This window comes from Esox lucius, chromosome 24, assembly GCF_011004845.1.
Source record: "Esox lucius isolate fEsoLuc1 chromosome 24, fEsoLuc1.pri, whole genome shotgun sequence".
Classification (NCBI taxonomy): domain Eukaryota; kingdom Metazoa; phylum Chordata; class Actinopteri; order Esociformes; family Esocidae; genus Esox; species Esox lucius.
The window spans coordinates 20,373,256-20,385,296 of NC_047592.1; the positions used below are offsets into that span (position 1 = coordinate 20,373,256).

A 12,041-nucleotide genomic window follows, 5' to 3' on the forward strand; every position below is an offset into this window, starting at 1 on the left:
TGTAAACTCTTACATCCCGCCAAAGGTGTCCAACTGATTTTTCTAATCTCAAAGTAATCAGATTGTTACTGAATTTGAGTAATCAAAAAGTTACGTTACTGATTACAAATGTGGGCTGGTAACTTGTAACTGTAATGGATTACATTTAAAAAGTAACCTACCCAACCCTGCACATAGGTAACCCACTGTTATATACACTACACTAGGTCAGAAGCTAGCGTCTGTCACCCAGTGTTTTATGTAGCAGTGAGGTCAGTTGTGTTCTAGGGTAGTTTGTGGTAGGCAGGGGAAGAGGTGTAGGGAAGTTCAGTGTCTTTTTGTATCGTTTCTTTGATTTGACAGACCGCTGGCATTGCCCTACTCCTAACCCTTTTACCTGCTGCCCTTTTTCCCTTGTGTCTGTAGTAAAGGCACTATTTAAGTTCTTCTCAACATTTTCTTAATTGTTCTCAAATGTGTTAAAGACTCTGTCCATATCACATCAAGTCTCTAGTCCGTATCATCCAAAGAGTCAAGGGGCTCTCCAAGGCTGGCATCAGACTGCTACATAAATACTGTATGGATGCCAAAATCGATTGGGATGAGGGGGTACCGTTTGTCCTATTTGCTAAACACAAGAATCCTTGGGATTCTGCCCTGCTGACCTCATATTTGGACACACCCCATGGGGTCCAATAAAAGTGTTACAGGACGTCCCTAGTCACACATCTGTCTTGGAGCATGACGTGGATGTGGGAATCGCGGCTTCTTTTCGTCAACATCCATACCGGGTAAATGCTAAAAAGAGAGAGAGAGTGAAGGGTGTTGTTGAGGAACAACATGGCCAAGCCTAGTAACCGTTCCTGGAGTTCCCCATGCAAATTTGGACCTAAATCTGACGTTACATCCGTCTGTGTACAGACTATTGTCGCATGAACTCTGTTACGATTCCTGATTCTTTTCCTCTGCCTCGCATAGATGTGTGTTGATAGAATTATTTCTGCTGCTTTTGTGAGCAAGTTAGATTTGTAACATCGGCTTCGTAACATCTAAAACATTTGCACAGAATACTGTAATGCCTTGGAATGTGTAACGCTCCTTTTACTTTTCAGCGTCTGGTTAACCTTGTGTTAGGGGATGTGCCAAATTGTCTCGCCACACTGGAAAATGTGTTCCAGCTGTTCCAAAAGGCTTCTCTAAACCTCAATTGGGCCAAGTGTGAGTTTGGGAAGGCTACAGTAACTTACTTAGGGAAGCAGGTGGGACCCTTCAGGTGCGCCCCATATATGGCAAGGTGTGAGCAATTGTTGCTTTCCCTGCTCCCACATTTGATTGTGAAAGTAGAGGCAGGTTTTTTCCATCCTTTGTCCCTCCCTTCAAGAGTCCTGTTTTAAATAAAGAGCAAGCTTAGTTGGGAGAAGAGCATTTCCTTCTTAAACTTACCTGTTACTTCCATTAGCCATACGGTGACAACCAATTGTTCAAGAAAAACAGCAACGTCTTTTCTTCAAAAATACAGAATTACAGGTACATTTACCAGCTATGTAATCTAATGATGCAGATATTTAAAAATACAAATTTCTTTTTGTCACATTTCAATACTGGAAAGCAATTTCAATAATGGTATAATGCTGGATTATATTTAAGTTTTATTTGCTGGCAAGCTATTGTATCCTAACTTATTATTTCATCCATGTTGACATTGTTGACATTATGAAGTTTAAATAGAGCACCTAGTTATTATTGATTTTATAACAATTTCAATAGAGTATCACATTTGTAAGTTCACCCATACAGTGCTAGTTGTATTCATTATGTAGTGGTTGTTGTATTCTAATAGGTCACCATAATCCTTAATTATCAATTGCCACAATAATGGTAGGCCTATGTTTATTCACGTTGCTTTCTTATGTATTGATATTATTGTCTCTATTCAAACTTCCGAAAATATGAATCATTATTTGTAAGCCTTGAAGTATAAGGCATGACTGCTCACCGTATCTTAACGTTGGTAATTACATTTGTAAATGTTATTATCATAATTACATCCTCACAGTATGTGTCTCCATTATTGGAACAGGAATGGACAATCAAAGCAGAGTTGTGTTCGCGGTCATCATGGTAATGGCGTGCATGGGCATGGGAGCTGAGGCACAGAACACCAAAACAGCAGGCTCAGTGAGTGGCCAAGGTTATACGTCTCAACCAGCCTCAAAGACATTTAAGACTTCAACAAACCTTATAAAGTGAAATGGAAAAGGAAATGGGTTAAGCCATAAAGTAGCTGTTGGGGGAGTTTTAATAATGTACTTTACTGCCGCATGAGTCACAGCAACTTTTATAATAGCTTACAAAAAGCTTGGGTAAATGGTTACAGTTGGTATTTTATAATACTGTACGCCTGCTGTATTGTAAACTTTCTTGAACCATTTGTCCTCGTTTGGTATCAAGGCAGGTACTGTGTAGTGACAGACAACACTTTAAAATTACTATTACAGTAAGTGTACAAAATGATACTTGACACATATAGGCTACTGTCAGATGTCATGGTAAAGTCTTTACATGAAAAGGGCACCACAGTTAAACTACATTTGGGAGTGATTGGAAAGTTATGCTATTCTATAATTAAAATTATATTGTTAAATGTAAAGTGTTAAATGTACCAATTGCTGGTTATTTTCTTGGGTAAAATAAATACCAAACACCACAACCTCTAATAAGGAACTCTTTACACACAGGGAATCATCTCAAGGGCAAATTGTGGAACCACACAGTTCTGTGCTGCTCAGCCAGCAGGCTGTGACCCATCTGTGTCTGGTTCCTGTTTCTTCGTCTCAACCAGTTTAAACTCGGGACAGAACTTTTCATTTCAGCTTCAAGGACAATCCAACTTCTACGTCGCTCTAGTGTTGTCCAAAAACTTTACAAAGTTGTCTTCAAACTTAACAATGGTATGAAAACTGCTGTGAAAATAGTGTTTAATTTTCTAGGAACTTCAGGATTGATTTTATTTGACATTTCATTCATGTACACATTCTAATATCATTATTAATATAAATCACTCTTATTATATATTTGTTTGTGTTCAAGCTCTCTCTGAATGGACAAATTGACATCTATGTGTGTTTTAACATCAACTACATCAGCATCATAAATTCCACACTTGGAATGATTCCTAACCTGGTAAGTTTGGCCAATTAGCCGGAATTGTTTCTCTTCTGATTTCATGCTTTTCTTGTATGGGGCTGATCAACTTAATAAGACATGCAACATTGTGAGCGAAAGTATACGGAAGAGGATTAGTGCCAAGCAATAATAAAAAATAAAACCACCTCGACATTAAAGTCATTATAATGCGAGATTAAACTCGTTAAATTTCGAGAAAAAATGTCTAAATACAATCTTGAGAATAAACTTAAATATCGAGAATAAATTTGTTGTGTTTCGAGGAAAAACTCGTTATATTTCGAGAAGAAAGTAGAAATACAATCTTGAGAATAAACTCATTAAATATCGAGAATAAAAGTCGAAATTAAATTTAGAGAATAACGCATTCGATCAGTGTGCATTACATAGCCTACTGATAGAGGATGGCAGAGTTGGATCAATTAGTCAAGCTATATTATAGACTTTCTTTCAGTAACAAAGAAATACTATCAACTTTAGCTAATTATGACAGAATTATAATTAGCATACGAACTTTAAAGATAATTTGCAAGCGGCTAGGTCTTTTTATAAGAAAACATCTGTCCAATTTGCGCGATGTACTCGCTTTTGTCCAACATGAATTGACAACCAGTGGACAAATGCAAGGTTATCCCTGGCTTCACCTACGCGCAATTCATCGAGGTTTCGTGGTTTCCCAGGATACCACAAGACGGATTATTCAACTTTATTCTCAGTATTTAATGAGTTTATTCTCAAGATTGTATTTCAAAATTCTTCTCAAAATGTAACCTGTTTAATCTCGCATTATAATGACTTCAATCTCGAGATGTTTTTTTAATTTTTTATTATTGCTTGGCACTAATCCTCTTCCGTAAAAGTAAGATTAATAAGGAACTTGAATTCTAATTTCTTGTCAATGTTAACCGATGCTAAATGTAATATCAGTCAGCATGGTTAATCTCTGATTACAGACCTGTGGTCCATTTGGGTTATGAATAACAGTGTACCTGACTACAGTTTATCCCTACTGATGCTTCTCTAATAATGTTGTTATCCTTGTTTCCTGTAGCTGCCCTCTAACCTGATGATCGGCTCAGTCAGTGGTCAGACCATCCAGTGCATCTTCTCTGCTTTAGTCCCCAATGCTACTTCCACCAAGAGCAGCAGTACCACCTTTTTTATTTCCATCTACAATGGGACCGTGACTAATGGTGAAGTACTTATCTTGACACAATCCAAAGAACAGATCTAAGATCAGTTTCCCCTCGCCCAATATTTACCTTATCAATTAATTATGGAAATGCTCAGTTTACCCAAGATCAGCCTCCATCAGCTGTTTCAAGCCTACAAAACCTCTGTGGATGATGCATCCATTCTGTGTGGTCTTTCTTGAACCCTCTCCTCTTCTTCTCCTCCTTAAGGAATCCCAAGTTTTCCTGAGCCTGTCTTTATAAGCGATGCAGCCGTGGACCTGTCCAACCCCAAAGCCACTGCAACCAACAGTCGTGCTGAGATTATTACTTAGTAGCATGAATAGGGTTGAGGGTTTTATTGGACCCTGTATATATATTATTATTATTATTAGCAATACAGGTATTACATTGTGAGCACTTACACAATTACACAAAGATAAATTGTTTAAGTGTTATTACCATAGGGCCTAGTTCCTTATCATTCCATAGGCCATATAATATATATATAATTGAATATTTTATTCCATAATATGCAATAGGGTCCAATCATCTCTAATGTCTCTGTCTTCACAGCTCTGCTGATCCTGCTTGGTGGACTAGTTTTCATCATGCTGTAATGTGGATCTCAGTAGTAAACCACTTCACATTCCGGAATTCTGGACCTCTATGGTTACTGAAGCCAACCAGTCTGGGTTCCCAAGAATGAAACTATTTTGAGCAGGGGTAGTAAAGGGTAGTAAGACATTAGCCTACAGAATTAATCCAGTAATATAAGTTTAATGTTGTGTTTACAGTCAAGGCCTTTTCAGGTACATTAAGCATTGTTCAACCTCATTACCTCCAGGATTACCCCAACATCAACACGTGTTAAATTTTGTGACCACAAAACATAAAAGCCTAGATTATATTGATGTTGTATTGAGAAAATGAAAATGAGGTATACACCTAAAACATCCACCATGTGTAATTATTTGTTTGAGCCCAGTCATCTTTTACTTCATCTTACCTGATGTCCAGTTATGAAGGAGGACAATTTTGTCAGAGTGTGTGTGTGTGTGTGTGCATGGAGTGTAAATATTTGCTACATATTTGTGTCTAATGATGCCACAAGTTGGCAGAAACTGATACTTGTGTGTTTGTTCTTCATGATTTCCCTTCATGATTGAAGTTTGAAATGTATTTAATAAGCCTCCTTAGTCTGGATCCGCGGATGGAGCCCTCTGTGCACATTTGCATAATATAAAAAATACTATAATCACTAGAATCATGTTTTTTTTATAGATAATATCTAGGCATATTCGTGAAGCCATCCCTACACAGTATGAGTTCCTATGGGGATCACATCCTGTATGAGGTGAATGTAAGTTCTCACCAAACCTGACCACTGCTGACTAAGCGCGTATGTATACATTTCCATAAAAGTTATTAATAAAATCATACGCCTGACTTTTGCAAATATCTAGGTATTCTCAGTCCCGTACATAGTTTGTGTCCCTATGGGAATAACAGCCCATAGGGACACAATTGGGCTGTTATAAATTGGAACCAATTGGTCACCCCTGACAGAGCACAGTGTACATTTCCATAAATATCCAGAAAAGAAATTACTAGAATCATACGGCTGACTTTTGCAAATATCTAGGCATTCTAACAAAGAGATTGTTACGCAGTTTGTGTTCCTATGGCCATTACAGCCAGTTAGATTTGGACCAAATCTGTCACCATTACGCCTTGGATAATCCAAGTCTTCCTTTGTTTAGTTATTGATTCCATGATGCCCAATCAAAAACAGCGCTTCGACTATGTTTATCACGACTGGAGACATGACGACGCAGGAATAATGGGATGTCATAGGGGTCAGTCCCATAGTGACAGTACACAACATGGGGCATGCCACAGGTCACCGGTCAATAATGGCGATTACCAACGTAGTTTTCATACAGTTTATGCAAGATAGCTCTTTGATTTCAACCCAAAACATTTTAGAACATATTTGAACATAGCCAAGAAGCCGAGGAAGGTTATTCTGTCCAGCAACACTTTTTACCAGGCGACACGAATGACCATTCAACTCAGACGGGCGACTGTGTCAACACCCGTCCGGATTACATGTAAGTACATCGCTGTGTATGTTGTATAGCGCTGTATTTCGTTGTTTGTTTTATAAATGTGATATAAAAATGTCCTTCTGTCAACATACTATGGGGATGGTCTTTCATTTTTGGAAAACATTTGGATAGCTAAATGGTTTTTGTAAGGAAAAATGAATGCAAACTGCGCTGCAGATCCTCTGCTGCGATCTAGTGACCGTTTGGTGTACTTATAGGCCTTGCAAATTGTCGTTATTGAAATTCATAAAAAGGGCTTCATATCAAAGGGGAACCATATTTTTTACATTGTATTATTACTTTTATTCATTAGATACAGCATAAAACAATGTAATATGCCAGTAAAGGCAGGAGAGTATCACAAATAGACATTTAAACAAATGTGTCATACCATATGGCAGACATTATTTTTGCCATTCCAACACATGACTTTTCTAAATAGTGGCCAGTGGTCTGTTTTTATGTATTATTATTGTAGCTGAGGGGGTTGTGATTACCAGGATAACCAATACTTCATGATACCTGTTACAGAAATGAATATAGGACCCAAAATGTCCAAGTAGTAAAATACAGAGTAACGAGAATCAAGTAACTAACCAGCAGAACAGCATAGTATGTTTCCAGAGTTTGATTAATTGAAACTTACATTGAATTAAAAAATAATAATAATATGATCTTCCAAGAAATGTTCATGCATATAAAACAACTTTCCATGTCCGAATAGTTTGGGGTCATTCAAACAGCCAAATTCTGAATTTACTTTGGTGAAACAGTTATTGAAAGTGCAAATAAAGCACAAAAGATCTCTAAAAAAATAAAATAATTGTCCTTCAACGTCTATCTTTGTTGTAGAACAGGTTTTAAACACACTTTGACATTACAGTGGGAAGAACAAGTATTTGATACACTGCCGATATTGCAGGTTTTCCTTCTTACAAAGCATGTAGAGGTATTTAATTGTTATCATAGGAACACTTCCACGGTGAAAGACGGAATCTAAAACAAAAATCCAGAAAATCCTATTGTATGATTTTTGTATAATTAATTTGCATTTTATTGCATGACAGTATTTGAACACCTACCAACCAGTACGAATTCCGGCTCTCACAGACCTGTTAGTTTTTCTTTAAGAAGCCCTCCTGTTCTCCACTCATTACCTGTATTAACTGCACCTGTTTAAACTTGTTATCTGTATAAAAGACACCTTTCCACACACTCAATTAAACACACTCCAACCAGAGAGCTGTGTAAGGACATCAGGGATAAAATTGTAGACCTGCACAAGGCTGGGATGGGCTACAGGACAATAGGCAAGCAGCTTGGTGAGAAGGCAACAACTGTTTGCGCAATTATTAGAAAATGAAAGATGTTCAAGATGATGGACAATCTCCCTTGGTCTGGAGCTCCATGCAAGATCTCACCTTGTGTGGCATCAATGATCATGAAGAAGGTGAGGGATCAGTCCAGAACTACACGGCAGGACCTGGTCAATGACCTGAAGAGAGCTGGGACCACAGTCTCAAAGAAAACCATTAGTAACACACTACGCCATCATGGATTAAAATCCTGCAGCGCACGCAAGGTTCCCCTGCTCAAGCCAGTGCATGTCCAGGCCCGTCTGAAGTTTGCCAATGACCATCTGGATGATCCAGAGGTGGAATAGGAGAAGGTCATGTGGTCTGATGAGACAAAAATAGAGCTTTTTGGTCTAAACTCCACTTGTCGTGTTTGGAGGAAGAAGAAGAGTACAACCTCAAGAACACCATCCCAAGCTTGAAGCATGGAGTTGGAAACATTCTTTGGGAATGCTTTTCTGCAAAGGGGACAGAACGACTGCACCGTATTGAGGCGAGGATGGATGGGGTCATGTATCACGAGATCTTGGCCAACAACCTCCTTCCCTCATTAAGAGCATTGAATATGGGTGGTGGCTGGGTCTTCCAGCATGACAACAACCCGAAACACACAGCCAGGGGAACTAAGGAGTGTCTCCGTAAGATGCATCTCAAGGTCCTGGAGTGGCCTAGCCAAATACTTATGTCATGCAATAAAATGCTAATTAATTACAGCATGAAAACGCACCTCCCCAATATTGATAGCTTCCAGTGACACTTGGACACTAGTGTTTATTGATGATGTGACAGAAGACAGAAGCAGACAGATAAAATCTGAAATATAAAATATAAAGTTAGATAAATGTTCCCAATAACTTAAAACGTTTATGTTTTACTGACTTTTTCTGCATTTTTATAAGTTTAAAATGAAAATGTTCCCAGCATGCTCTTCTTCAAGTTGATATTTTGGAAACATTTTATTATCCTTTTTTTGCATGGACACTGAATGATTGATTCATCTTAGCTACACAAACATCAAACACATACATTTGTCTAAAGTAATCCAATCATTAGAAAAAAAAAAAACATATATTTTGCACCCACTACTGAAATGATTGTAACAACTATATACAAAATATTCCTGTCAAAACATGCACTGGATTTCAATAGGGGTTTTGCATTCCATTGCAAGCTAATGCCTTGTGGGGAGCTTTTCAAATTCCGTTTGAGTTCCCAGGTTTTCCAGAAATATCAGCGGAAACAGTTATTTCATTTTTGGAAATCCAGGGATTTCCCAAAAGTATCTTTAACCAGGGATTTACGGCAACTTGTCAAATAGTCTATGAGCTAGGTGGGTTGCAAGACCTCAAAATAAGGATTTATGGAATATGTTAGGTATTCACATTTGACTATTTTATAACAGTCAATAAATTGAACTTAGAGACAATGTGTTCAATAACCATGTGTCAGGCAATAACAAATACAGTCAATGGTGGTAACTCCAGAGTTCATTTAAAGAGCAATGCATATTGGGAAATTATTTTCTTCTATATTGTTATGTACAGTAAACTTGAAATGAAAAATGTAAAAATCTTAACTATTAAGTTCCAATAAATTTAAATTTTTAAGTAATTACTTACTCAACAAAATGTAGTTGGTTGACCTAAATATTTTGATGTAATCAGTCTCCACAAAAGTTTTGAGTATTCTGAACTTATTAGGTTTTACAGGGAGCAAGTTTCTTGTTGCGTATTTCTTTTAATTTTAGTGGTGCAACTGTGTCTAATGTATTTTGCAGTGGTGAGTTTAGCTCCTCGATTTGATCGTTTACAGATTTATTTACTCTGTCGTTAACCTATTCTTTTTTAATTGAAGTAATCGAAAAGTAATCATTATTTATTTCATAGGTATCTGCAATCCAATTACAATATTTTAGTTGGTAACGTAAGAGATTATGGTATTTTTTAATACTTTATATGTAACAGATTACTTGCAACACAACTCAAAAACAAATATTGCATTTAATTTTACATACAATATTTCACTTGATAATTATGTAACTTAAAAACATGTTATACACTTACTTACTACATTTACTTAAGTAACCTTTAAACAGATAGCTTTAAATAATCAACTAACTGACACGTTCTTGCACCGCAGGCTTGATTTCTAGATATATTTGAGAATTAATAAAAGATAAACTGAAATGTCAATATTCAGACCCTTTCATTCAGTAGTTTGTTGAAGCACATTTGGCAGTGATTACAGCCTTGAGTCTGCTTTGGTATGATGCTACAATGAACTATCTATCTAAAAGGTCATTGAGTAAGAAATCATATTTTCAGGAGAGCAAAAACATTCTTGAAGTTATTACATCTATGCTTGTGCCAATCAATGTTGTTTTCTAAATGACAGTTTTTCAACAGTAAGAAATCAGATGAAAAAAGGGAGAAATCGCCTGTGACACACGTACACAAACAAATACCTCAAATTGGTTTCACTCTCACTTCTGACCTCATTAGAGGGGAACAACAAACAAGAGAGAGGTAAATTTGAACATGACAGGACAACATAACCACCTACTGGTTGAGTTATATAATTACAAACAACTTCAAAAGTATTATTTCATGTAAGAACACATAGCAAAGACCACAGTGTACGAGGACCAGAGTGTATGAGGACCACAGTGTACGAGGACCACAGTGTATGAGGACCACAGTGTATGAGGACCACAGTGTACGAGGACCAGAGTGCACATCAGTACATGAATAAATGTTTCCTCTGGAGTGTATACAAAAGCTTGAGAAATTCAAGTTTGATGGAAGGAGAGACAAATGTACTTGGTGGAAAATAGCAAGGCAAAATTCTATAGAACCTGTTATCTAAACCTAGGAAGTTGCAGATCTCACTGTCCTGTGTGAGTGTGTCCATCTATGACTGTCAGCACTAGAGAGAGCAAGAAGCTCACCAACACATGTAGCTGGATAGCAAGAGGTCTGGAGACGTTTCTATAGGGAAAGACCACATGTCAGATTCTGCAAATGTCTTGCATGGAGGCCAGACAAGGACACCAAGACCAGAGAGAAATCCGATGCTTGGGCACAAAGAACATGACCTGCTAATAATCTACCCTCAAGAAACCTTGTGACAATTGTTTGCCTGCCCGAAATATGGACATCCACCATGTCACCAGAAGCTGAAACACTCTTTGAAAGTACAGGCCAGAGACATTGAACAGGAAGGACCAGACAGGCACCGGGTCCAGCTGCACAGAATCCTACTAAAACCAAAGTCTCCATCTGAGGGAAACAAACCTACAGTCCTTGCATATGTATGAGTCTCCTCAATGATCTTGGCCAGCTCATGAGGGATGGGTCCTATACTGGCCACAACAATAGCTGGAGGGAAGCAGGATAGGCCATCCAATTAGAACAGGAGAACAGACTCACCAGGAAGGGGCCAAAGAGTTCCCCAGATGAGCTGAAGAAGCTCTGAGAACCATGGTCCGCCCGACCACCTCATTGCCTCCATTAGGAACCAGTTACTTCCTGGGAAGAGGGCCTGACCTGGGAAGATCAGCTGCATGGTCTGCTGTGCCAGGCACTTAGATTACCCTTATGGAAGCCATGCTGGAAAGAGCCCAGGACCGGAGACCCTGAGCTACCTGGAGATCCATCCAGAATGTGGCAAGATGTGGATAAAGACCTCAAAGTGAACAGCCTTGAGATCCAACGAGTTGAAGTGCTCTGAGTTACACGGGGTACTCCTCCCACTTTCTGAGACAGCTCCCCAACCCACTCAGGGACGACTCAATCCCCAGCAGGTCCATCTTGAAGGGAGATTTCCGGTGGGATATCTTTAGAAGCCTGGACAATTAATATCATGTAGTATGTATTTTGATTACTGTTGTCCCAAAAACATTGTCAAGCATGGGCAAAAAACTGAGACCACAGTTACTGAGACCACTAACTATATACAGTCGGAGGTTGTGAACGTTAGATTCCCAGATTTGACTTTACACGTGGCAGCCCTTTCTCAATAAAGTTATGATTTATTAGTAGAAGTCCTACCTGGGAGATTTTGCCAGTGCATCTAGCTATTATCCCATAGCTTACACAGCACAAACCACATACACTTTTTGATAAGTAGAATAATTATGCAGCAAAGTAATCTCATTCCCAGACACTTGTCAAATTCAGTGTTTAAAGACATACTGACAAAGTGAATGGCAGACAAGAGTATGTGAAGACTGGTGGGAC

At 38.3% G+C, this 12,041-nt stretch overlaps 1 protein-coding gene across 1 annotated transcript; it reads left to right on the forward strand.

Moving 5' to 3' along the window:
* The first annotated feature begins 1,399 nt into the window (after positions 1–1,399).
* Positions 1,400–4,717, forward strand: LOC114830280 (putative ferric-chelate reductase 1). The gene is made up of 6 exons (XM_029117553.2): positions 1,400–1,506; positions 2,060–2,157; positions 2,718–2,930; positions 3,070–3,162; positions 4,217–4,358; positions 4,569–4,717. Exons 2-6 carry the CDS (start codon positions 2,062–2,064, stop codon positions 4,670–4,672), a joined length of 648 nt encoding a protein of 215 aa, XP_028973386.1. The 5' UTR covers positions 1,400–1,506; positions 2,060–2,061; the 3' UTR covers positions 4,673–4,717.
* Positions 4,718–12,041: the final 7,324 nt, after the last annotated feature.

What these genes read in the sequence shown, in the direction of transcription:
- LOC114830280 (XM_029117553.2), top strand. Translation starts at nt 2,062, where the DNA reads ATGGACAATCAAAGCAGAGTTGTGTTCGCGGTCATCATGGTAATGGCG. An exon ending in ACACCAAAACAGCAGGCTCA is followed by an intron (nt 2,158 to 2,717) that starts GTGAGTGGCCAA and finishes CTTTACACACAG; the next exon opens with GGAATCATCTCAAGGGCAAA. An exon ending in TGTCTTCAAACTTAACAATG is followed by an intron (nt 2,931 to 3,069) that starts GTATGAAAACTG and finishes TTTGTGTTCAAG; the next exon opens with CTCTCTCTGAATGGACAAAT.